Raw genomic sequence first — 26,380 nt, 5'->3', positions numbered from 1 at the left:
ATGTAGTACGAACTGTAGGATTTACTTAATGACCGTACCGGTTTATGACAGCGAATTCGCTTTTTAGACTTGTTCGGTCGTGACGCAAATGGCACGTGCCAAGCGTTATTTACGGAAGGAACGAGATGCATGAGTAAACAATTATACTAGCGTTAATAAAGTCATTGATTTAGTTTAACAATATGAAATTAAATAAATGTATAAGATATTATGTATTCTTCAATGTAAGCTAATTATGTTATTATGCTTCATGATCGGCAATGAGCCTTTGTTTCACACTGTATGTACACAACTCGGTGGGGTAACGACGTAGCAATACTACCAACTGACAAACTATCTAAAAATTGTGATTCGAAAACAACGGTCACCTGTGGCAACGGCCACTTTTGTCATTTCCATTGACTGACCGCTGTTTTCAGGTTTGACTGTATACTATATACCATAACTACCATTAAATGAAGTTAATTTGTATCGTAACATGTTTTTTGTTAATTTTAACTATAGCTGTTAACAATAATTTCAGTCGCATACGCTGTTTATAGGTGATTGTTTCATTACTGATACTGAGCACGTGTATTTCTTTTTATTGAACTGATAAACATTGAATCGCAAAATCTCAATTTAAAACGTGTATATATCCGTGTCATAAATTGCGCTGTCGTTTGAACAGAACGGTTAAAATCTCATAGCTTCTGAATGTTTGTCAAATGATTGACATTCGAAACAGTTCCATGAAAATCCAGTGTTTCAGTAGTGATTTTATAATTGTGAATTAATGTTTCATTGGTTGCATAACTTTATGTATCGACTTATACTATTCATTTGTAAGGACATCAGTACTCTAAGTGCATGTCAAACAAATATTATGCACCTGTTATGGTGTTGAAACATTAACAATAAATAATCAATATTGATGTGTTCAATCTAAAACGAAAGTGTTTACAGCTGAACTTTTGTTGAACAGTCTTTTATTTCGCTTGTCGTGACAAAGACGCTTACGTAAAAGAACATCCTTTATTTCCGACATCTAAAATTGTTTAAAAGAGTTGGTGTATAATTGTGTAAACATGTTAATACATTTCTTAGATATGTTTCGACACTTGACCTGTTCATGGTAACTTGCTCATGAATGTTAACATCAATATTCCAAGAGTTTTGTTTGCAAACACGCTTGATTCGATTTTTCCCTTACGTAAATGAACTCATCCACAATTTCTGAATTATATATTATAAATAGGTGTGTGTTTTGTTTTACATTTTGTTAAAACTATTGACACAATCGGTACAATAGTAATACCATTGGTCATTACTGATTCATTTCACGATTTTCACAACTGACACGTCAATACCGTCTTTGATAAAATTAAAATATAAATACATATATAAAGTAGACTTTTGTGATAAACATTCTAAACTTTTTTTGTGTGAGCGACACGAACGGGGCGACGGGCAGCTGTTTATGGACCGATATATAACTATAAAATATATTTTAAATATTACCATGATACTACGGAGACACAAGTAAAGGATATTTTATTGGTTAAGCTCATTTAATCATAATTGAGAGTGTGTGACCATATCAACTAAATTCAAGTACTTTGTGAAAGCCATGACAGGTATTCCAAAGAGGTAATAAGTTGGTTCTTTGGACACGTTTCTAAAAATTTGCATTATGGTTATTTTGACGAATGCAGATCGACAACATTCAATTAAGAAATTGCGGCTCTGTTTTGCAAGATGTTAAAACATCGAATATCCAACTTGTGTAATGATCAATTCATAAAGAAATTCAAAACTTCCAGAGTGTAGGGGAAGTTGTAGTAATATAACAATGGTAATTGTATGCTCCGTGTTCTGCCATCTAGTAAGTCACGTAAATCATGTTTAGTATGAAATATAAAATTTATTTGAAACTTTAATTTAAATGTTAACTTACCCATAACATATTTCCTGTGATATTTCATGTTATATCCACTGTGTTCATAATTGCCCAGAAGGAAGCGTTATAATTCCTCCACAGATTCTTTCTACGCTGGTCAAATCAACTAGGCTAGTAACGTATTTCGATTACAGTTTTAAACCTCCCCTCTATATTAGCTGAATAGATAAACACTATCCCACTTACAAGTCGTTAAACCCAACCAAACATTTTGGTTTAATGTAATAAAAACTGCATAAGGAAACAGTTAAATTAGCTAATCACTTATTCAAAGTCATATCACATGAGTTTATGCAACACATCTAAACTTATTTTGATTAATTGTTATTACATTTTGCCGTTTTATAAGAATACACGACAACTGCATTTTTTTCCTATGTCAAGCAATCCTTTTAGCACATATTCCGATGTATAGCAATCCTTTTAGCAAATACTCTGATGACCTGCAATGCTTTAAGCACATAATCTGCTGTCCAGAAATACTCTTAGAATATACTCTGATGCCTAAACATTTTTTAAGCATATATTCTGATTTAAGCCATTCTGCTAATGAAGAACATCGTCGCTACCGCACTCCTATCGCAGATGTGTATTGATTCAGTCCTATAAGTAGTTAAGGTATTATCACTCGAATTGGCCGTGTTGATTTTCTCTTCTTTCTTCGCATATTTCTTAGTGTTGTGGTATTCTGCATTGATCATTAAAATTTAAATACAATGCACTGTACAATAATTTATTTTTTGACATTTTAAGTTTTGAACACCAATATTTTGTTTCTGAACCATGTTTTCACAACTTTCACTCTCATTAATCCAAATATTAAACTAATAACACTTTTCATACGCCCGTTTTGAAAAAAACAAGACGTATGATAGTTTCATTCCTGGCGGGCGGGCTGGCGGCGGGCAGGCGGGCGGGCGGCGGGCGGGCGGGTGGGCGGGCGGCGGCGGCGTCCACAGCAGTTTCCACTCTCTAATTCAAAAAGTTTACATCATTTCTTCACCAAACAAGGTCAGAAGTTGTATCTAGACAATATCTAGGTCAAGTTCGAATATGGGTCATGCCGGGTCAAAAACTAGGTTACGGGATCACTAAGTGCATTTCAAGGATTTAGCATGTTGACCACTCTCTAATTGAAAACCATGCAACTCGAAAAATTTTAACAAATCAACTACACACCGGTTGTTTTCGAAAGCTAATATTATACTTTTTCAGGAAAAATTAACATCAGTACCATTGATCTAGCAGTATTTTGATACCAGCCCTCAGAAATTGACCCATTTCCAAAATCGTGTTTGGTCGGACACAAGTGTGTCCACATAGAGATTGTCCATGTCGATCACTTTAGAGAGCTCATACACTCAATAATCAAGTCATTAAACGGTAGACAAACAGCACCTGTATGCACATTAAATATTTTTCAATCGGTTACAAAACATATTGTTATGGAAAAAGTATGGTAAAAACAATTAATTGCGTCTTTCGATCCGCCAGTACACAATCTAAATCTAAAAAAAAGTTGTGTTCATTTGCAGGTACAGCCAGCTCAGCCACATCGGAATTTCCAGTCTTGGTTCTTCTAAACAGCGCAGATCTACCCGAAGGTGAAGAATCTCCTCCAGTACTGCGCTCCATGATAAGTATTACCATGCGAAGCTTCACATGTTCCTCTGTCGGTTTACGTTGTTTGTTGAGCACGCTACTGACACTTGATCATGAGGTGCACTGTGATCTGCGCGAATATGATATAAAATCGTGTGCAAACGAATCACATATGTATACAAACGCAAACATGACGATGCGGAAAATCGATCATGATGTGGAGTGTGATCTGGACAACTGTGACATAACATCCAGTGAAGAAGGATCACTGGACAACTGTGACATAACATCCAGTGAAGACGGATCAAGAGTACGGATAATGACGGCGTCCAACAATCGCTTAACTATGAGGTTTCGTTATAATGAATGCCCCGGTCTGTGGGAGACTCTACATAGTCTGAATATAAAGAGACTGAATTTGATAGAAGATGGCGACTGGAGAGTAAATAATTCAGAATTCATGTCGAAGTCTCTATTATCGCTCACCCAACTTGAAACGCTGAAAATTAAGGTTACGTATGGCAATAGCCGTCTGTGGAAGGCTATCTATGGTCTGAATATCATGAGTCTGAGTCTGGGTGATGGAATGATAGTGAGTCATGTGAAGTCGCTTTCACGGTCTCTATCATCGCTTACAAAGCTGGAAACGCTTAGTATAAGTTTTCATAAAGACAGTCCCGGTCTTTGGGAGGCTCTTCGTGGTCTGAATATCAAGAGCCTAAAGCTGAGAAATGGTCATGATTTCAGTGTGAATCATGTAGAGTCGTTGTCGCAGTGTCTTTCATCGCTCACGCAGCTGGAAACGCTAAGTATAAGTGTTTGCGAAGACAACCCCGATCTATGGGGAGCTCTACGTGGTTTGCATATCAAGAGTCTGCGTCTGGGTGATAAGTTTAGCCGTTTTACAATTAATCATGTAGAGTCGTTGTCACAGTCTCTATCATTGCTCATAGAGCTGGAAACGCTACGTATTACTGTGAGTGAAGACAGTCGCTTTCTGTGGAAGGCTCTCCATGGTCTGAATGTCAAGAGTCTGCGTCTGGGTGACACTTATTATGCTTCGAAAGTGAAATATGTGAAATCGTTGTCTCAGTCTCTATCGTCGCTTTCACAGCTTGAGATGCTTAGTATAGGTGTGTCTGTAGATAGTCCGGGTTTGTTCGAGATTCTCAATGGTTTGAATATCAAGAGTCTTAGTCTGCGTATACAGTGGGACAGTTTGAAAGTGAATACTGTACAGTCGTTGTCTCAATCTCTATCATCGCTCAAACAGCTGGAAACTCTTACAATATGCGTATATACGTATATCGACTTACCGTTACCGAAATCACTGAAGTATTTAAATATGTATTGTCGAGTTTTGCATCCATCGGAATTCCGTGACCTGTTGAACATAATGTGTGTATGTACTCTGAAATTTGAATGTAAGCTGGAATTCGGCTGTGCTTCTAGTTCTCCTCTGGAGGAATACATTGGTATAAAAAACAAACTGGAGGAACATACTCATTTAATAGTTAAAAGATTCCGAATATACGATATGAGACCTGGATTAGGTGATATTGGCATTGTTAATGACGATGATCTTGATTATTATGATAACACGGGCTTAAAGGCTTTGCTTGGTATTTTGACTTTAGACATTATTAATCGAATTTCAATGCGATTTCAAATTATCCCAGCATTGATATAATGAATCAATTCCTGAGGTTGGTATGCATGCTCCAAAAGCGTTTAAGTGTTCAAATATTCACGAAATTAAAATATCCCTATGTTATGTCATGATATTCTGAAACTGAAACTGGTTTATTTGCTTAAACGCCTATTTCTACATTTAAACATATTCAATGGCGTTTTACATAGCCTATATACATGAAAATATATAAATGAAAACAAATAAATTAATAATCTTAAAACCAATTAAGATATAGAATAATAATATAGATACAGATAAATATTAATCTTCTAGTTTACTGCCACAAATGTCACTATTTTTAAAGTTCATTGTTAATAGTTTTATTTGATCGTTCGTCAAAAAGTTGTAACTCTGTTACTCTTGTATCTTCAATGCAATTGAGTAATTAAATAGTTATTAAATTGAATGCGTTTTAATTCCCTTTTATTATTGTTTAATTTGAGTTACAATGCTATGACGTTAAATTTTATTTAAACTTAAATGTATTATGAATATTGCTGGGCCAAGTATGAGGTTGAGCGCTCTATAACCAGGTTTAAACCCCCAATTCTTTGCATTGACCGTTCCAAGGCGGTGACCCCAGCTTTATTCATATTTTGTGTTTATGTTGGTTTGTATTGTGCTGTATTGTGCTGTTTTGTACAGTTTGGGCAATCGGTCACTTGCCTTAAATAAAGGACCAATTAATTGTTTTAATGAAAATTCAATGCTGCTCCAGCAGCTGGAGTTTCACTTCTTTATATTGTAAAAACAATGAGAAATAGTCGTTAAAGACGTGCGTTTTCAGATTTCTTTTAAAACAGTCAATCGATGAGATTTGTTAAAGACTCAATGGTAGATTATTCCACAGTTTGAGACCATGTGTGCTAATACTTCTGCCGCTAAATATTTTGCGTTTATCACACTCGATACAGGACTCCAATGATCTTGTGGAACGTCGTTGAACTTTTGGTGTTTACAGTTCAATCAAATACGTTGGCGCATTTACAGAATCATAATGACAATTGAACATGTAAGTGAGAATCTTAAAGTTTATTCTTGCTTTAATCGGCAGCCAATGTAAATCTTAGAGTGCCTCCTTAGAACTATCTCTTCTTCTACGATTCAAAACTAACTTAGCGCACATGTTTTAAATTCGTTGTAATTTTGCTAATTCACAGTCAGAAATCCCATACAAAACGACGTTACAATAGTCCAGGTGCGAAATCACGAAGGAGAGAACGAGGGTTTCGGTTTGATCTCGTGTCAGGTATTTGCGAATACTTTTGATTTAAAAAAGTTCAAGATTGCGTTTCTACACTTGATCTTTTTGTGATCTTTAAAACTCAAAGTATTATCAAAATAGGCCCTAAGTATCCGATGGTACTCTGTTTATCGATTTTGTCACCACACATTTCAATCTCCTGGATGGTTAACTTGTTCAACTGTAGGGCACTTCCAATACTATATGCTCAGTCTTTGAAGAATTCATTTTGAGTTTGTTACCCTTCATCCAATCGTTACACTCCGAAGCGAACTCTTCTAGTTATTTAATGGTTTAAGCCTCAAATTTTCGCTTGGGAAAAAAACGTATGCTTGCTGTGTGATTGTCGGCAAAGCCGTATACGGAAATGGAAGGGGGGAAAATGCCAAATATGGTTCCAGCATACGTGAGATAGAGCCAAGGCCCTAAACAGCTTCTCTGAGGGACACGACATGCTAGTTCACGCGCCGAAGACATCGTCTGGTTCACACTTTCATGGCAGCTCCGTGGCCGAAGGTATGAGTCCAACCAATCTTATGCAACTCCACCGATCCCGTATTGACACTTAAGAACTTCCAAAGGAATGTCGTGGTCCACTACGTCAAAAGCTCCACTGAGGTCTAATGCTATTGGTTTTTTGGCAGAAGGTCGTGTTCATTTACATGTTCATTCAATATGTACAAAGCTGCTTTTTCTATTAATTTGAACAAGAACGGTAAGTTACTCACTGGCCCGTAGTTGGAAAATATTAAATCTAGGCTTGCTTTTTTTCAACAGAGGTCTAACAATTGATTGTTTCCACTGCTTTGGGAAAATTCCCTGTGTCAATGACAGATTAACTAGTCGGGTAATGATAGGGAGAAGCTCTTCTACAAATGATTTCAACAATTTTGAATGTAAAACATCAATTTCACAGGACTTTGTTTGCATTATTTTTATGAGTTTTCTAACTTCATCTCCAGATATTTCTCTAAATTGTTCAAACAAGGGCACATTTCTAACGTTTGGTTAATACTCTTCAAAATCTTTTAAATCGTCTTGTATTTTCTGAATTTTTCCCATAAAATGATCGGCGAACTCATCGGCTAGATCGTTTTCATGTTAAACAGACGGTATTGGATTCTCAAACGTGCTACCGGTAAGGTCAGACACAAACCTATACAATTTCTTTGAATCTCCTTTGAATTCAAGCACTTTGTGGCTTAAAGTTCTTTGTTTTTCGAGTTTAAGTTCATAGTGGTATTTACGGAGATCAGTTTTAAATATGTCATAGTCTTTCGGGTTTTGGTACTTCTTTCATTAACGATCGGATGTTTGCAAAAAACTAGTTTCAGATGGTGTATCCTCTCATTAAACCAGGGTTTTGGATTTCGGGAAATTTGCATTTTCTCTTTTTCAGGCGCGTGTTTATCAACAAGCCTTTTCATTTCATCTTCAAATAGTTCCACATATGTATCAATATCATCACATTCCAGTTTAAATTCAGAAATATCACTTGCACATTCTGAATGATCAATGTCTTTAAAGTTTCGATAAGTAATAGACTAACTGATGATGTTTTCTTTTTCACTTTTATAATAACTCTAACTACACGATGGTCGGACAAGAATGGACCGGTTTTACATGAGATAAGTTCAACACAATTTGCGACCTCTGCGATCACAAGATCGAGACTCTGACCAAACACTTGTGTTGGAAAATGAACATGTTGTTTCAAACCCATAGCACATAATAATGCCCTCAAAGAAATTGAAAAAGTCTTTAATAAATTGCGTAGGCGTTGACACAGCCGGTGGTCTATATATGCGAACACAATTGATGGTTATGTTTTTAAAGATTGTTTGCCATACTCCGTATGCAAAACTTTGCGTCGTGCCAGAAAAGTTCTTACTCATCTTAAATGTAGTTTTACAAGTCAATGCAATGCCACCGCCTATTTTATTTCTTTGATTTGCAACACTGATCTTATAGCCATTTTGGTTTAAGTCTGAACTTTTAAATTGTGAACGTTTTTCGCCAGAATACCATGTTTCTGTCAACAGCGCAAATTCAATGTTGTCTTTTCGTAGCAATTGCCCGACTAGCACATCCTTTTTTTATTATTGAATGACAGTTTAATGTTAGACAGGTAACATTCTTAGTAAAATTATCGGTTGTGTTTGATCATTTTGGATATATCAGGTTTGATTAATTAACACCATATTGTTTCCTTTGTGTGTTGTATTTATTTTGTGGTTCAGTTCCTGATCGGTGACTTCTAAACTGTGCGTTATGTACAGTTATAATAGTTGAAATTTGTTCAGGCAAAGATCGTAGGTTGATGATATTCACACCTTGATCGGTGTCCCAAACACGTCTAAGTCACTCCCCCCTCGGGAACCTCGATGACGTAGAATACCTAACTGTTTCAGTCTAGCCAAAATGACTGGATTTGGTTTGCCGATGGTATATTTTCGAATATTGTGTAGAAAATGGCTACTGTACTGCTTGACTCGATTGCTGAGGGAAAAATACACTCCAATTTAAATCCAAATGGAAATAAAGTATTGTCTCTGATAGTCAAATTGACACAAATGCACACAATAATTCACAAAAATTGTTCATATATCCACACTTCTTACATTCATACAACTTCCTGACAATTTTCAAGTTTGTACCAGCAGTAGATGTGCTGTTTAAATTCAAAATACTGAGAGCTTACAAATGTGCAGCAAACACCTTGCACATTCACTTCATTTTTTATTCATTTTTTACATTATCCATTTACAGACATTAAACAACAAGATGCCGTTATGTGGTTTGTCTGTATCCGAGTTTGTAACAAGATGGAATTAAAAGTAGCTACACAATAATTACATTTGTATTACGTTAACGTTCAATGTTATTGTATTTTAATGAAGAAATACATAAATTTCTTTCATTGCATAATGCACACAATTAAAACGAATATTTGGTTTATTCTGGTTCATTGCTGTTATGCATTTTCATGTAGATTTAACTGTTTCTAGAATTACTCTTTATAGTATATAATATGAATATAAATGGAAAAGCTCCACCTATAATATTAAAAATATACCTACCCTTGAGATAATACTTTGTCAAAAGAAAACAAACTGCGCGTCGAGTTATAATATACTATAACTAATATTAGTTAATTTGTATATATGAATATATGTTTATAAATGGCCATAAAAATCATACCGCTTATAGTGCGTTAATTTATCATATACTACTATGTGCTAATTAGCTATAGTAATCAAACCGCGTGTCGTGTTTGGATTCATCACATCCTGTGATGAATTGGCTATAGACATAACAGTAACAACTATGTGTTACTGTTTTATAGAAGTAACTGTAGTATGGTGTTAAAATGCACCATCTAGTAGTATGTGTTAATTTGGCAAAATAAATCAAACCGCGTGTAAGAACTGATTATGAACTACCATGAGTAGTAAATTGGCTATAGAAATCACACCGTGTGTCATGTTAGAATACATATTGCGGCACTATGTTTAAATCGACAATTGACATCAAACCGCGCAAGCTGTAAGAATTCATAAAAAGCTAACAATATGTTAATTGGCATTAAAAATCAAACCGCGTGTCGTGTTAGTATTCATAATATATACAATGAGTCTATTGGCTTCATAATTAAAAGCGTGTCATGCTAGAATTCTTCATATAGTACTCTGCGCCAATTTGGCTGTATAAATCAAACCGCTCCTTGTAATACATGTATAAGAAATAATTTATAACTATGACACCCAAGCAATTGAAATCAAATCGCCGTAGACTTCATTATATAGTACGACGTGTTAATTGGCCAAAGAAATCAACCGCGTGTCGTGTTGAAATTCGTCATCAGCACTACGATTTGATTGGCTATCGAAATAAAACCGCGTCCCATACGCATACATCATACAATACAGTGTGCTAATTTGGCTATAGAATCAAACGCCCGTCGTTTTAAAATTCAATATACAGAACTATGCCTAAATATGACTTAAAGGGGTCTTTTCAAGTTTTGATAGATTGACACAATTAAAAAAGTTGTTTCAGAATTTCGATTTAGCTATGATATTTGTGAGGAAACAGTAATATTTACCATGCTCTAAAATAGCCATTATATGCATCTTTTGACGATTTAAAAACCTGAAAATTATTAAGCGTTGCAACACGACACGATTGAATAATTTGGTGCGTTCTGTTGTTGTCGTAATATTTTGTGAAACTACGAAGATTACATATAAAAAAATATATGAAATACATCCTACTTTGCATAAGTACGGATGACGGAGTGGTCTAAGTGGTAGACTTTTACTCCAGGACCCCAGGTATTAGTGGCTCGAGCCTTGTTGGAGGTTACCTTTTTTTAAATTTTATTTTTGATTTTTACTGGAGCTTTTTACATCCAATGTTGACATTTATCAATATAAAGCATTGGATGACAAACTTCAATACATGCAACAATCTGTGAAAAGGCCCCTTTAAGAAAACAACCTCTTGTTATGTTTGAATTCATCATGCATATCTATGTTAATTTTTCTATTGACATAACATTAGAGAATATGATATGTGTCAGTTGATTATAGAAATCAAACAGCGCGTCACGTAAGAAATCATCTAATCCTCATAGGTGTGGTCTATTGAAATGAAGTGCCGCTTCTTGTGTTGGAATCCATTATATATTATATTGTGTTTATTTCAAATTTATTTCAAGGTCACAGTGCTTGTAATTCAAATCTTTTATTACGATAATACAATACAATGAAAATATTGCCAAAGAAAAAGTAAATTATGTAATTCAAACAAAAAACGAAAATGCGTTCCTTTACTATTCTTACATTTTCAGTTTTTAGTAAGGGGTTTAAGTTAATTTACTTTGTATTATGACTACAATGCGTGTGTGTTGTTTGTTAACCGTTGCTTAGTTTTTATTAACAAAGCATGCTTTGTAATAACTTTTGCCCAGTTGATGTTTGGGGCTCCTTACAATCTCAATGATTTTGATTTGGTGACACACATTTTTTCACTGTTTTATTTCTTTGTGTACGTGTTCGTTGTGTAACATACCAGTGTGCATGTTTAGTATACCACACTGTTTGTCAAATGCTTCCATGAAAACTAACAATAGAGAGCACATGCTATGATTTTCTATATTATGAAGGTGTATCTGAGTTGCACGTTGATAATATTAAAATGAATGAGAAGTTATTTTTCTTACTGACGATTGGCTTAAAAATTATGTTAATTGTTATAATTAAAATAGTGTAAATCTGTTCTTTTTTATTTTGTAATAAGTTTTGTTATAGTGAATTATAGTTGTGTGAAATCATCATGATGATACTATGTTGATTATCACCATGACAATTACCATACATGGTAAATATTAATAACACTACAGGTTTAATCATTCATGTTATGCACATGTGTTTGTTATCTAGATCCATGTTTAGACTAATTAATTATATTTTAAATACATGGCATGCATACCTAGAAGGTGAAGAATGTCTGGAGGAGAAATAAATGAGCTTCTAGAGCCATTTTCAGCCACTGATGGTGCATATCTGAAATAAGTGCATTGATGTTTATACTTATTTAAAATTTCTGTACCTGAAAGTGTATGTAAGTTAATTGCAATAATAATGTTTTCATAATTTATGTCTCACCTTCTTTTCGGATTATTGGAAACGTATTTGGATGTCGCATCACTCAAATAAGATAATGATAAACTTCTGTTTTAGACCTATTTAAAATGTTATTTAACTTTTGAACGTGTAAAAACACATTTTTGCATTATTTCATTTTTTAATATTGTTATAAGTTCAAACTATCACCAATTGTGTATTTGAATGCTTACCTCGAGATACACGTTGCCATGTTTTCAGCATCTTCCTGATCATCATCTCTGTAAGCATATTGACAATTTGTTTTTTTAATAAACACAATTGTTATCAATCATTCAAATTAATTGTTACATTGTATTTGTTTCTGTATGTATGTGTGATTTTATAAATGTATTGTCGAAATATTGTGTTAAACATTTATGTTCATTACTTAACTTATTTACATGTTTTGATGAGACATATTCTTAATTATAAATTGAATTGTATTGGGTGCCTTGATTGTTCCATTTATTAAGTAATTGCATCACCTGTGGCTATCTATGTGGGGGAAAGTTGTAATATTTATGATTTTATTTTAATAATTTTAAAAGATATTTTGTGAACCGTCTCGACTACCGTAGCATCGTCTGCTTTTGATCGATACGCCGTGGGTTTTGATAATTTCTTAAAAGCCGGACAATTGTATATAATAAACTAATTCGAATGAGAAAGGTAAGTGAAACAATATAATTTATTAAATAACTTATATTTTAGAGCATACAGGTTTTAACAGTGCAGAATGTCCGTAAATGAAAACTGTAATGTGTTTTCAAGTTTTCACATTGATGACAATCTAAAATAAATAAATAAAAAGATTGTATCGTTTCAAAAAAGAAGCTTCATTCATTCCTTTTGTGTTTTGTCATATTTCTTGTTCGTGTGTCATTATATTATGTTTTTGATTGATAAAGCTATTTTCCTCTATTGAAAAATCGATTTATAGCGGTGGCGAGAAAAACAAAAAACTACGGAAGCCTATTCATGCCATAAAATCTTTTGTTATTTAACTTTAACTAGAACAAAATTCACAAAACTGGCTCTAAATTATTATAATTAACAGTTTGAGAGTTTTTGTGTTATATGTAGACTATACGCGTTTTTGTCTAATTTCAGAATGTCCAGTAACAAGGAACTGTGCATAATTTGCAACATCTGTATAGACGATGCAAAAAAGCAGCAAAGGTTACAGAGAAATGGTGCAGTTCGATAAACGGAGCAAGAAACAAACAAAGTAATACCATATTTGACAGACCCGGTCAGTTCGTTCATGTGAAATGTAGAAAATAGTATTGTAACAAAAATATAATTTCCCAAGATGAATAACAGAAGAACCAACAATCTGAATGTAGGGCATCAAGATCCGAACTTGATTCATTTATTTTCTAAAGAACACTGCTTGTTTTGTTTAGCCGGCAAAATGTATTAAAGAAAAAAAGCGGTCATGCTGTATTGGCTGTTCGGATTTTGGACTTTCCGTGGACATTTCAAGACATCTGTGAAACAAACAAAGATGATTGGGCTGCTGCCTTTCGTTCACGTTTGGAAATTGTATTCGACTTGCCAGCAGCAGCTGCAGATGCCGTGTCAATTTCAGAACCAATAATGCAATTCCTGTCTACTTCCAACAAGAACACCTGAACAAAAAATGCAAGACATGCTCTGGAAGACCAAGAGACGCTGATGCAGGAGACGCATGAAAACAGTTGACTTTTAAAATGCAAATAGGGATAAACAAATAACTATTTATGACTTTACAGACAAAATGAAGGAAATATGTTGTGATAAAGCTTATAGAGCTCAATACAATGAACATAGATTGGATGAATATTTTGAGGAATCTGCGATTATCACAGAGATTAATGGCAAACAAAACATCGAAAAATACTGCAGCATTAATACTTCATGATTTGTATTGTGCAAAGAGATATGACGACACTTATAAAGAAAAAAAAGAAACTTTTTGAAAGCAGCAGCAAAGCTTTTCAGCAATTATTTAAAGACTGATTATACAGACAAAACTATTTTGTGTATCCAAATACAGATGTAATTTTATCTGTTGATATGAACACACAGTTTATGCCACAAAGAATTGTGCAATTTTTACAAGATTTATTTAGCGCAAAAGAGTGTTATATAAAAGCATATCAATAGGACAAGCTATCATGCAGGCAGCCCGTCAAAGGTCGGTTCTTTGCCCTTTGCATTTAGGACTAAGTGTTCAGTTGCTCTATCACTATGCTTCAAAGTATCTACCAGTAATTTATATTTTGAATAGTGTGTGATTCTGTTTTTCATACTCAGAAGTTTGAAGCAAGTGCTGTAAATGCTAATAACACAGATATAAACAATATAAACAGTTTCCTAACGGACATGTATATACAGTTTGTAGCAGACAATGTATATCATAGTCTTAGAACACTTGATGGTTATAATACCTTTCATGGTATGGGTCTGGTAGCTTGCGTTACCCTGGTGTAACTTTGGTTATACACCTATCAGACAGATCGCAGTCTCAGCTGAGGAACCTATTGCTGCCGGAAAATTGATGTTTATTTTTACAGACAGACAGAAGGTCAAATACCACCTGTTACATTCGCAGATTTGACAACATTAAAGGTGACTGACACTGGTTCTAATGTTTCGTTCACAAATACCGGTACTTGGCCGCTGTTAGTAGCAGGTTTAATGGAAATGGTGAGAAAGGGAGATTTTCCTGAAAAATCTTCTGGTGTAATAGTATTTTTACCAATGATATATATGGACCCAGGTTATATGTTATGTATTTACACTACATTATCCTTTGTCAGCAAGCATGCATGCGAAAATGAACAACCTGCTATCGTTACCTTTGATCAGCGATTGTATTGAAAAGCGGTCCAACAAATATGCAATGAAAACGACACAAGTCTCCTCAAAGGTATTATCGTGAGATTTGGTGGTTTTTATTGTATTATGACTGACTGACCTTGTTGTTAGCTTATGTCAGGCTCAAATTGAAATTAGTTATTGGAGACAGTATTCTGCTGTTATTCTTATATGTGTTTATGTTGTTTTGTATTGTGCTGTTTTGTACTGTTTGGGCAATCGGTCACTTGCTTAAATAAAGGACCAACTAATTGTTTATAATAAGAATTCAATACTGCTCCAGCAGCTGGAGTTTCACTTCTTTATATTGTAACGAACTTGTTGATTTGTACGAGAAGCTTGTTTCCGGTCAAATTGACTTTAATCCGTCTACAGCAATAGGTTTTTAGATGAAATGTACACATCCTTCCAAAAATATAAACCAGCAATTAAAAAAAATCCAACAGCTGCACTTTGGCTACAATATTTTGAAATGGTAAACCTTTTAACAACAAACATTTAGCACAGCAGATGTAGGAGTGGATTCATAAGGAATCATTTCTTGACCCAGCATATTTGGGTTGGACAAAAGTATAGGGCAATCTCGTACCTATAAAGACCGATATGCAGGTTGCTCCTGAAAACTTTTCAACATAATCTGGTGTGAATGTAAGCAGAAATTTGACTCGAAAAGGTGCACATGTATGAAAACTGGACACGAATGCTCCACTGCTTGCGGTGAATGTAAGGGTACAAGTTGTTCAAACAGCACACAATTCATAAAATCGGATTCAGAATAGTTTTTGTTGAAAGACATGTATACTAGATTACTAAACTACATAACTAAAGCATTGGCACTTTTGTTTAAACTCAGGATCAGTTTTGAAGAAAACATGCCAAAGAATTGGGTCATTTTCAAGAATGACCCGAAAGCATATACAATTTCTCCGACGACTATTAGTTTGGATCTATGGTGTTCAAAGTCTTATTTATACGGTTGATCACATATTCTTGTTTAAGCGTTTGTGCTGTGTTCTTGTAAATAATGTATTATGTGCATATTGCAATGTGTTCTTGTAGATATATTATTTTTGGTCATTTAATATTTAGAGTTGTTCACTATTAAATAGTATGATACCTTCCAAACGGATAATACATACAGGAATGTAACAATATTCCAAGTTAGACTGCATGAACTGCACTGACTTGTAAATGAAAGAGACTGACGTCTAATTTTGGGTAATTGGGTATCTCATTTCTATCCACATGCAAATAAGGTAAACTTGAAAACGAATGATCTTAAATTACAAAGTCTTGTTTTTATTACATTTTTTACAAATATTTTTGTCACTGGATTTATTCTATACGTCCCTGAAAACAATAATGACTTATACCAGACAAACAAAGTATCGTTATTAAATGAGAAATTACTTATAATAAGCCAAAAAACTTTTTGTAACAATGTTTTCGAGTGCTATATGGACAATAGACTTAAAGTTAATGCCCACAAAAGGCAGATATTTGCTTTTTTAATTAAATAAATCGCCTGCCAAAATTTGAAGCAGGTAATAATGAGTTAAAGCAATGATTTAATATATATTTATACAATTGTTCTGCGGTCGGAGACATATGCTCCCCCTCCCCCCCCAAAAAAAAACAAAAAACACGTGGCCTTGACCGTGACCTTGACCTTTGCTCTAGTGACCTGAAAATCAATAGGGGTCATCTGCCAGTCAAGATCAATGTATCTATGAAGTTTTATGATCCTAGGCCTAAGCGTTCTTGAGTTATCATCCGGATACCATTTGGTGGACGGACCGACAGACGGATCGAGAGAACGACTGACATGTGCATAGCAATATACCCCCTTTTCTTCGAAGGGGGGCATAATAAGCAAAATATAGTAAAAGCATACGATAACTTGTCCACATCATAGATATACATTTGGATAAATAAAACTTATTTAATAAAAAAAGACATTTCTGTTTACGTTTACCGGGCATTGTCTAATTAGTAGATACTGAAATACCCCACCCACGTGTTAACTATTGTTTGGTCAATAACTAATAATTTGACAGTTTTAAGTTTGCTTAATAAACTTTAAAATGCATAATTATTGTTTAGTTTATTATTTCAAAACATAGGACACCTACAATTGCAGATTTGAAAACAAAAAAAAACAGACCAAGTACAATCATCAACTATGTGATTGAGTATATTTTGTTTTGTAATTTTCTCCCGTACAGACATTAAATACAACTGATTTTTAGTTTTCCCCTCATTAGATTCTTCTAGACTTTTGATATGTTTAAAAGTGAGGGTTGAAGTATCAAAATCAGTCATCATACTTTTTGTTGCAATTTGTTTGAGGTTAAGCCTATTTTTGGGCTAGATTGACTGGACTAGACGAGATGACGACTGAGGAAAAGCTGAAGCTTATGAGATGCTTGCTTCTACTGCGAAACTCTCAGGATAGAAACAGTATTCTGAGTGCTACATCGAAGCTACGACCGAGAGATAGAAAATTTGCAAAAAATATTTATCAAAACCAGTGAATAGCATGAACGGGGGAACCATCTGGATAAGGCAATTGCTCGCCAGACGACCAGGTCTGGTTCGTGTACGTATATCTGATGGACGAACTCAAGAAAAAGACTAAAAAGGCTTATTTAATATCCCCGCACATGGGCTTTAAGATATACAAAGAGATTCTGACAAGTATTTAGCAAAGAATCAAGCCGAAGATGTTTAACTGCAGGAAGCATCTGACAGCAGCCATTACGTTGGCAAAAACATTGCGGTACCTAACCTCGGGGACAGTTACCACTGTCTGATGTATGTCACTCACAGCACTATCTCCAGAATCATCATTCATTTCTGTGATGCTTACTTGTAGAATTTGCTGATGAACCAATTCCCTGTCCTGAAACGCTAGATGAGTAGAAGAGCATCGTCAAGCAATTCGGCGACCAAAGCAGTTGCATTACTGTGTGGCTTTATTGGACGGAAGCATATCGCCGTACATTGTTCTCGGTGTGGTAGCCCCTTGTACTATACTATAACCATTCCATAATCCTTCTGGCCTTAGTCGACGCAGATAACAAATTCATTTGGTTTTAATTTTGCATCAATACATTTCGTGTTCAACATCGGTTGTCATTGAGACAATTGTCCATGATGACATTCCTTTTCTCTGAAAGCATCAGGGACGTCTTTTTTCCTTCTTTTCTTTAAGGCGTAAGTTTCTGTGGTGTGTGGAGATGACTGCTGATCTACTTGTTAATGTAATGGCAATCTTGACCTTGGCCTCGAGCGTGTTCTCCTTGTTGATGCTGTTCTTCATCGGTAGCAAAAGCAGCTCGCGACGATCCATTAGGGACTGGATGGCCCACTTTGACAATACGCTTTATTTTATGTGACATTTTGTTATATAACTTCGTTAACGAGGTTAAACCTTCAAGATTTGATTGCAGAATGGTTGAATAATCAAAACGCAACCTTCTGTAATACAAGTTACTATCGGTCTGGTGCAGATCGTGTTTGGTCCGTGTTGATTCCGTGTTTGTCCGTGTCGTTGTAGTGTAGATTCGGTGCCCTGTTGGTCCGTGTTTATCTGTGTCTCTGCCGTGTAGGTCTGTGGCTCTGTCGTTACTCTCCGGTAGAGTCTGCCGTGTTGACGGCGTGTTGCTGCCGGGTTGGTCCTTATGGATGTGGTGTTAAACCACATTAGACGTTCGTCTAATGGTAACGAGTCATTTTGTCGACCATTACAAATGTAAAGCTTTCCAGCATCGTGGAATGCAGAGAATCACATTGTAGCTGTTTCATTCATGCAGGAACACAATATTTCACCCTCTAAAACTGCGTTGCGGCTAAATATAAATATAAATATGTATTAATTCTACGAGATACTTTAAAGAAGGACTAACACATTATATAATTGTAATTTATGTTTCTGATGATGTTTTTCAAGAATATAATAAAGGTATTTTATAACGTGTCAAAAGTTTACCGAAATCGAGCTTCCGGAAAGTTGCGTTTTCAAGATAGACACTAAGATGGCCGTCAAAATCCTATTGATGATCATAACTATGAAACTATCTACTCAACTTTGATGATTTTGATGTCTAGACCTAGGTTTCGGGGGTCAAAGAACACTTTAAGATTATCTGACATAGTGCAAGTTTATACTGATACACAGAAATCCAACATCGCGTCCAAAATAGCCATCGCCATAATAAATGGGACCACAAGTCTAGAACATTTGACTGTGATAAAAGTGATGATTGTGATACCGACCGCCATAGTTTTGACATAGACAGTGAACTCGTTGATTGAATTGTTTGTATTACCAAGCAGTTGAATAATCATGAAATCCAATGCATGACATTTAGCTGTCCACCATCACCTGATACACAATCCCCTTTGTCCATATTTTTTTATCAGATAATTAATTAAACTGTCGGTGTCGTCCTCCTCGGCCTCAATACAGACCTCCTGTGAATTGTTTGTATTGTCACTCTTCTCAGTTTGGCACGGGCCATATACAGCAGTGCAGTGGAGTCCATAGCGTATGCAGCTGCAACGAGAGGATTTACATCCTACATAACAGTTACAATTGATGATTTTCAATAGTTCTGCAGGTGCAGCATTGTTTTGGGTCATGATTCATTTTTCATCATTCATCCCCATTCAGTCGGTTTCATATTATGTGCCATCCTCATCCACACCATGTTTTGATAGTATACGCGTTGGCTATATAATACTGTTTCATGTAATATTGGGTGAAGTCGCTCAGGATTGACAAAGACTATATATGTATTTTTAGATATTAAATTAGTTCACCAATATACAATATACTTTATGAACTGATACCTAAAGTTCATCTTGAAGGAAGAGATTCCGCAATCTTGAAATAAAGATAATGCATTATGTAATAAAATGCATAATACACGACTAGATAAAACATGAATGCTAGTTAAATCTAATGGCAAAATTTACATTACTCACTTACCAAAATGTGGTTCTGAATACTATCTTTTCACTCACAAAATCATGTCCGGTTGATGAAACTGTAAGAGGATTACGTGATACAGTGCAAACAAAGAATAGTGATAAAATGTTAAAATAGCAACTATAACAAAGTTCGAACACTTCTACTTTAGGTCGAAGGATAAGAGAATTACACATATACGAAATACGTGACAAATGGTCCGAGCAAGTAGACAAATTCTTGAACATACCTGTTTAAGAAAGAAGATAAAAACTAACGAATTCTGTACGTGAAATAAATGCCTGAATAATGCGTCTTCCCGTTCTGAACTCCGTGGTCAATGTGATTTAGACATCACTACACTCCTCAAGGATAACTCCTCGAGGATACCTACACAAGTTATTAACCAATCAAATTTAAACTAACAACAAATTTAAACTAACAAAAAACCGGTCTCGTATAATTTAAAGGTGGAGTGGACTCGACCGACACAATTATTCTTAAGTATGGTAAAATACGATATGATCAGATTAAGAGTTTTGCTCTGTTTTTTCTCTTGAATTGATACTTAAAGGCCGACTTTCCTATGATATCTATTATGATCTTGTTTCCAACATCATAAAATGCATGAACATTCACATCTGACCCAGCAATTATCCCATTGACAATGTTTCTCAGCGTAGGATCAGCTGTGTAGGGTGAGAAGGTTGTAACCTTTGTCTGCATGTAATCGCGATCAGAACCATCTCTTTTGATGCGCGCCTCAGTTGACTTAATTGTGTTGTGGCCTTTTAGTATAGGCCAGGTCTGTAAAATCCTGCATCGCACTATTGTTCCCAGATGTTACAGGTGCAGATAGGGTCCAACGGTTTTGCATTTCCTCTGTCATCCCACTGCCGCGAGTTAAACCACCATTGCTCTGAAAAGACCTCTTCAATGTTTGCTCAATGACAAGCTCACTGCTTAGCCCAGCCCAAGTTGAGCCCAGCACTGATTGATCCCACGAAAAACGTGAAAACCATCAACGAACGCTCGATACATTTCTGGGTGCGTGTCCCATAGGCTACTAATTTGTTGAAGATAGTTATAAGCAGATCGCAGATTATTGAAGTGCCCAGGCGTAGCAAGGCGGGTAGACAATCGGAAAATGCAAGCAAATGCATGCTTACCATATGATTGGACCATAACGTGAGATCGTTGGTCGATAATGTAATACAGTTGTAGTAAGATTATTCGTCAATAACGAAAAATCATTGGACCATAACATAAAATCATTGATCAATCACGTTAAACAGTTGCAGTGAGATTGTTGGTCAATAACGTAAGATTATTGTTCAATAACGTAAGATAAGTGGTCAGAAACGTTAAAACACTGGTCAATAACGTAAAATCAATGATCAGTAACGTAAGATCAGTGGCCAATAACGTATGATAAGTGATCAGTAACGTAATATCGTTGTTCAATAACGGGAGATCTTTTGTGAGCGTATTTTTCATGTAAACGATGTATTCCGATTTGATAATCATATCACGTGACTGCAGATTTCCAAGGTGCGAAGTGCACAGGCCAATCTTTGACGACACTACGCACATTCATGTACCCAGATTTCACAGAACGAGGCGAAGTGCACAGGCCAATCTTTGACGACACTTTACGCACATTCATGTTACCCAGATTTCACAGAACAAGGCTCCCACAGCTCTTTGACATGTTGTGCTGAAACATATACCCTAAAAAAGCTCGGTCAACAAACGTACCCAATTTTGGAATGAATATGCCAGTGAAATTGCTCCAGTTATAACTATGCATTTTAGACCTCCATTTAACAAACTGCGGGTCGATCTACTTGAGTAGGAACCCTACGCAAGTAGATCTGCACGTATTTTGTTAATTTGCATCCATTCAATCGTTGCTTCTAGTGTTTGATGTAAATACAACGTTAACGTTGTCACTTTTAAACCTGACTTTAAAAATACATACGGAATATTACGCTAGTCAATTGTTCCATGTGTTTGTACGAGTCGAGTAGCTTGTGTGATGCTGTATCTGACGAGAGGCGGAGCCTAAAGTGTGACACGAAATAGCTCAAGCCACGAGACTGATACAAACAGTTGTAACAATTGGCTTTCGTAATATACCTTTAATTATATACAAATTTGAATCATTTAAGTTAAAAAAATGAGTTTAAGCGTTCATAATTAACCAAGAATGGTCTTATAATTTTCTGCATTCAAAGTGACGTCATTAAAAGTAGTCCGGTTAGTATGGTAATACGGAATCGAAATACTAGCGGGTAGCAAAATGCGGGAATTATTTATGTGCAGTTGTATTTTACCGATTGACACAACTTGTATTTTGGGAACATAAAGCAGGTATTTAATTAAAAAAAATATGCGTGTTAAGAAATAATTTCATTCTACCGCTGACTATATCGGTTTATCCGTTTAAAGATGACAATAACGAAGTGACGTCACAGCATGTAAACAATGGATCGCGACGACAGTCGACGTCCATATTGATTAAAAGGGATGTAGCAAAGCAAATTAAGATACATTTTTACTTCCGGTTATGTACACAAGTCTGGTCTTTTTTTGCGCGTAAACAAACAATCAAGTGACAAGTTCTCGATATACTATAAAACACAGTATTCAACAGTGATAGGATGTTGAATTAAAGAGAGTTTTAATCTAATCGAACAGAAATAAATGGATTATCAAGACGCAATGCAGACGCAACAAAACATGTTTTCACACTTAAAGGGACCGTCAACCACAAACGACGAAAAAAAAAAGTTCTAACATACCGTATTTTTTTTACAATTATTAGTTTATATTGATTAAATTATCACGACTGATATATTACATTACTTGAAAAAGTTGTTAAGTTTTCATATTTTCATATATTCGGTAATAAAATTTTAATGGATACAGGTACCAGGTAACTACCAGTTAACTATAAATAACGCAAGTAGATTGATCAGTATCGTCACGTGGTAAACCCATGAATGCAAAATATATATATATATATATATATATATATATATATATATATATATATATATATATATATATATATATATATAATAAAAGTAAATCTCTCTCTCTCTCTCTCTCTCTCTCTCTCTCTCTCTCTCTCTCTCTCTCTCTCTCTCTCTCTCTCTCTCTCTCTCTCTCTCTCTCTATATATATATATATATATATATATATATATATATATATATATAAATATAACACTAGTTACTCATTGCGTAAAATAATAATAATAATAATAATAATGAAAAAAAAAATATTAATGATGTGCATTGATGTGTATACGTATCCCTGTACAATGCTCGTGGTTTTCGTTGCATAATGACAGCTTAGCGTATGCTGACTTCGCGATGCGTTGTTTGAAAAGGTTAACAGTTTATTCACAAATGATGGCATCAAAATCATTGCTACAAAATATCAAATCATAGAAGGTATTAGAACATTCACCAATTGTAAGTAACTAATTACTTAAATGCAAGTATTCTATTATAATTCGGACAATTCTCAAATTGTCAACTGGCAGGTTATTACAATTTGTATCCGTATTAAAGCGATCTAATTCTTACTTACCATTTTTGTTATATCGTAGACCACCGCTGGTTACGATCGTTAATACGCAGTGACACGTTTCATCTCGTTTTCAACAGTGTTCACTATAGTAATACATATTGCTACTGTCACTTAATGGTCCATATTTTAGAACCGTTTCTGCCATTCTCTTGGAAACGTTAAATAAACGTCACAATATATTGACATTTACATATGTGTACCAGAAACTTAGCGTTTAAAAAAAGATTTATTAGTCTCTTTGCTTCATATATATATATATATATATATATATATATATATATATATATATATATATATATATATATATATATACTGGGGGACATATTTTTGTTGCCCTGTCTGTTTGTGTTTGTTGGTTTGCTGGTTTGTTTGTTGGTTTGTAGGTTTGCGTCAAACTTAAACATTGGTCATAACTTTTGCAATATTAAAGATAGCAACCTGATATTTGGCATGCATGTGTATCTCATGGAGCTGCACATTTTGAGTGGTGAAAGGTCAAGGTCATCCTTCAAAGGTCAACTATATGGGGGACATAGTGTTTCACAAACACATCTTTTTTAATTTATAATTTTTGTCAAATCATGTTTGCTTATTTAATGAAAAATGACCGCATGACAATAATTGAATGAATTACAAATCATTTTGAACGGAAGCGATTTACCGCAGTTTGGAAGTATTTTCGCAGTATTTTACACTTAATATAAAATTAAGGGATAAGTTTTTTAGGAAATTTATTCATGTCATTTCTTTATTTCAGATTTTTGCAAGCTTATTATCAATTTTTTTGTGAAAATGTATTTTTCCGAAAATTGGTATAAACAGATATGTTATGCAACTTTCGAGAAAACCCGATTCTCTCAGATTAAAGAATTCTCCGACAACCATGGTTTCGGCAGTGAGATTTCGACAAAAGCACATCTCTGCAATACAATTTCACCAAACGTTCATATTCAATGTCGCACCGAATGAAATGCATCAAAATCTTGCAGAAACACATAGGATACAGGGAATTACAACGAATGTGAGCGCTAACTGGCCTAAAATCGGAGGAGAAAATGAACTCTTTAAACAATGAACTAAAAAAACAACAACAAAAGTGTTCCTACAATAAACTTTGGAAAACATTGTTCACGTAAAACAAATTCGATACTAAATAACCAAGAAAACCAAAGCAGAAAATCTGCTTAGCGATCACGGAGATTTTGTTTGAAGGAAACTGCTGACGACGGACATATTAAAAACATGATATACGACACACAACGCGGAACAACATAAGCTCACCATAAAAGCTTCGTGAGCTTGAAAACTGATCACATAGTGTCAGCGACATGTGTTTCTACTATAAAGGACTACATATTGTGACACATTTTATCACATCAAAGTTGTTGATACAAAAATTGATCGAAAAAGGCCTCATTTTAATCGAACACACTATCACAGTATTTTAGCCTTTGTACGCGTATAATTGTTTATTTTACGAAGCAAAAATAAAAATCACCCTCGTTGTTTCCGGTGAATGATCAAAGATTTAATTCTATCATGTTTAAAGAAAATTTATCACACCACTCGTAAAAATATTAATTTCTTTAACTGTTCCTGATCACACACAGAACAAAATGTCTACATATTCTATTGTCACCAAATTAGATTATCATGGGGGGGATTTGCTTGTAAAATTTCGATTCCATTCAAATTTATGCGACAGAATACAAACAAAAAAACCGACATTACACGCCCCTTATAAAACGCCTCGAATGAAGTCTAAAGAGATGCGATCACCTGACCGGAGGACGGTAAATGCGACCAAAGCCTATACATATCGGTAACTATGATAATTTGAAACGGGTTAAATGATGCCTCGTTACATTGGTTTGATTGCTGAGCGACATATCACACGGACTCTTATGTGTGAATACCGATGTTATGCAACTGTTTAATAATGCCTTGCTAAATTGTTTTAATTGCCATGCGAAATTTGACACATATCATTATTTATAAAAAAGAAGTAATCCACAGGGCTAGGACCCTATCGATCCAACGAACATCATATGTACACACTTCGATTGCAACTGTAATGATGTTAACCCATTCATGCCTAGCGTCCTGAAAAAAGGACATTGCAAACAGCGTAAACCCATATGAGACGCCGCATGATGCGGCGTCTCATCTGGGTCTACGCTGTTTGCTTAAAGGAATTTCTGTAAGAATTGTTCTTAATATAGAAATGAATATACGAGACATCCCTAATTTTGTGGTTTTGCAGCCATCATTCTCTTTTTAAGTGTTGACTATGCTGTCAGTTAACATAGTAACACTTTAACTAGGTATTTATATTGACATGTTATTAAATCTAACTTAGAAAGCGTTTATAACACATATTGATCATTTCAAATAATTTATACGCCTCTTTTTATACTCAAACGGATGATTTAGTATACTTGTCTAACGCAATAGTAAACTAACTTACGGATCCGACTTGACTTATCTTGTGATTTGTTTTACATCTATTATATGCGGCGGGGCAACCTACGTCCCAGATAAGCGAAAACATTAACTGACAGACGGACTTACCTTGACCTTGATGATGTTGTCGGGTGACCTACAAATAAAGGGTTTCACCCTATTGCGCTTCTTGTAAAAAATAAACCTAATTTGCTTCAACCACTTCAGAGTGGGTGTACTTTCCTCACCTTAACGAGATGGAGGTAGTGTATGTAGGTCATGTTATGTATCAGTTCCGCCGTCACAAAGCTCGACACCGTGATGTTCAATTTGTAATGCAGGACCGGAATAATGTTTT

General features: G+C 35.0%; 1 protein-coding gene across 1 annotated transcript in view; it reads left to right on the top strand.

The window, feature by feature from the left end:
- LOC127840786 (uncharacterized) overlaps positions 1–26,380 on the top strand; it is a 52,907-nt gene that overhangs the window by 5,880 nt on the left and 20,647 nt on the right. Inside the window, exons 5-6 of the mRNA XM_052369196.1 lie at positions 3,475–4,750; positions 6,911–6,993. Of these exons, the coding sequence (XP_052225156.1) occupies positions 3,475–4,750; positions 6,911–6,993 (1,359 nt within the window). The remainder of the gene's footprint in view (positions 1–3,474; positions 4,751–6,910; positions 6,994–26,380) is intronic.

This window comes from Dreissena polymorpha, chromosome 8, assembly GCF_020536995.1.
Source record: "Dreissena polymorpha isolate Duluth1 chromosome 8, UMN_Dpol_1.0, whole genome shotgun sequence".
Lineage (NCBI taxonomy): Eukaryota > Metazoa > Mollusca > Bivalvia > Myida > Dreissenidae > Dreissena > Dreissena polymorpha.
Note: the sequence above shows the minus strand (reverse complement) of the source record. Positions and strands in the feature narration are given on the sequence as shown.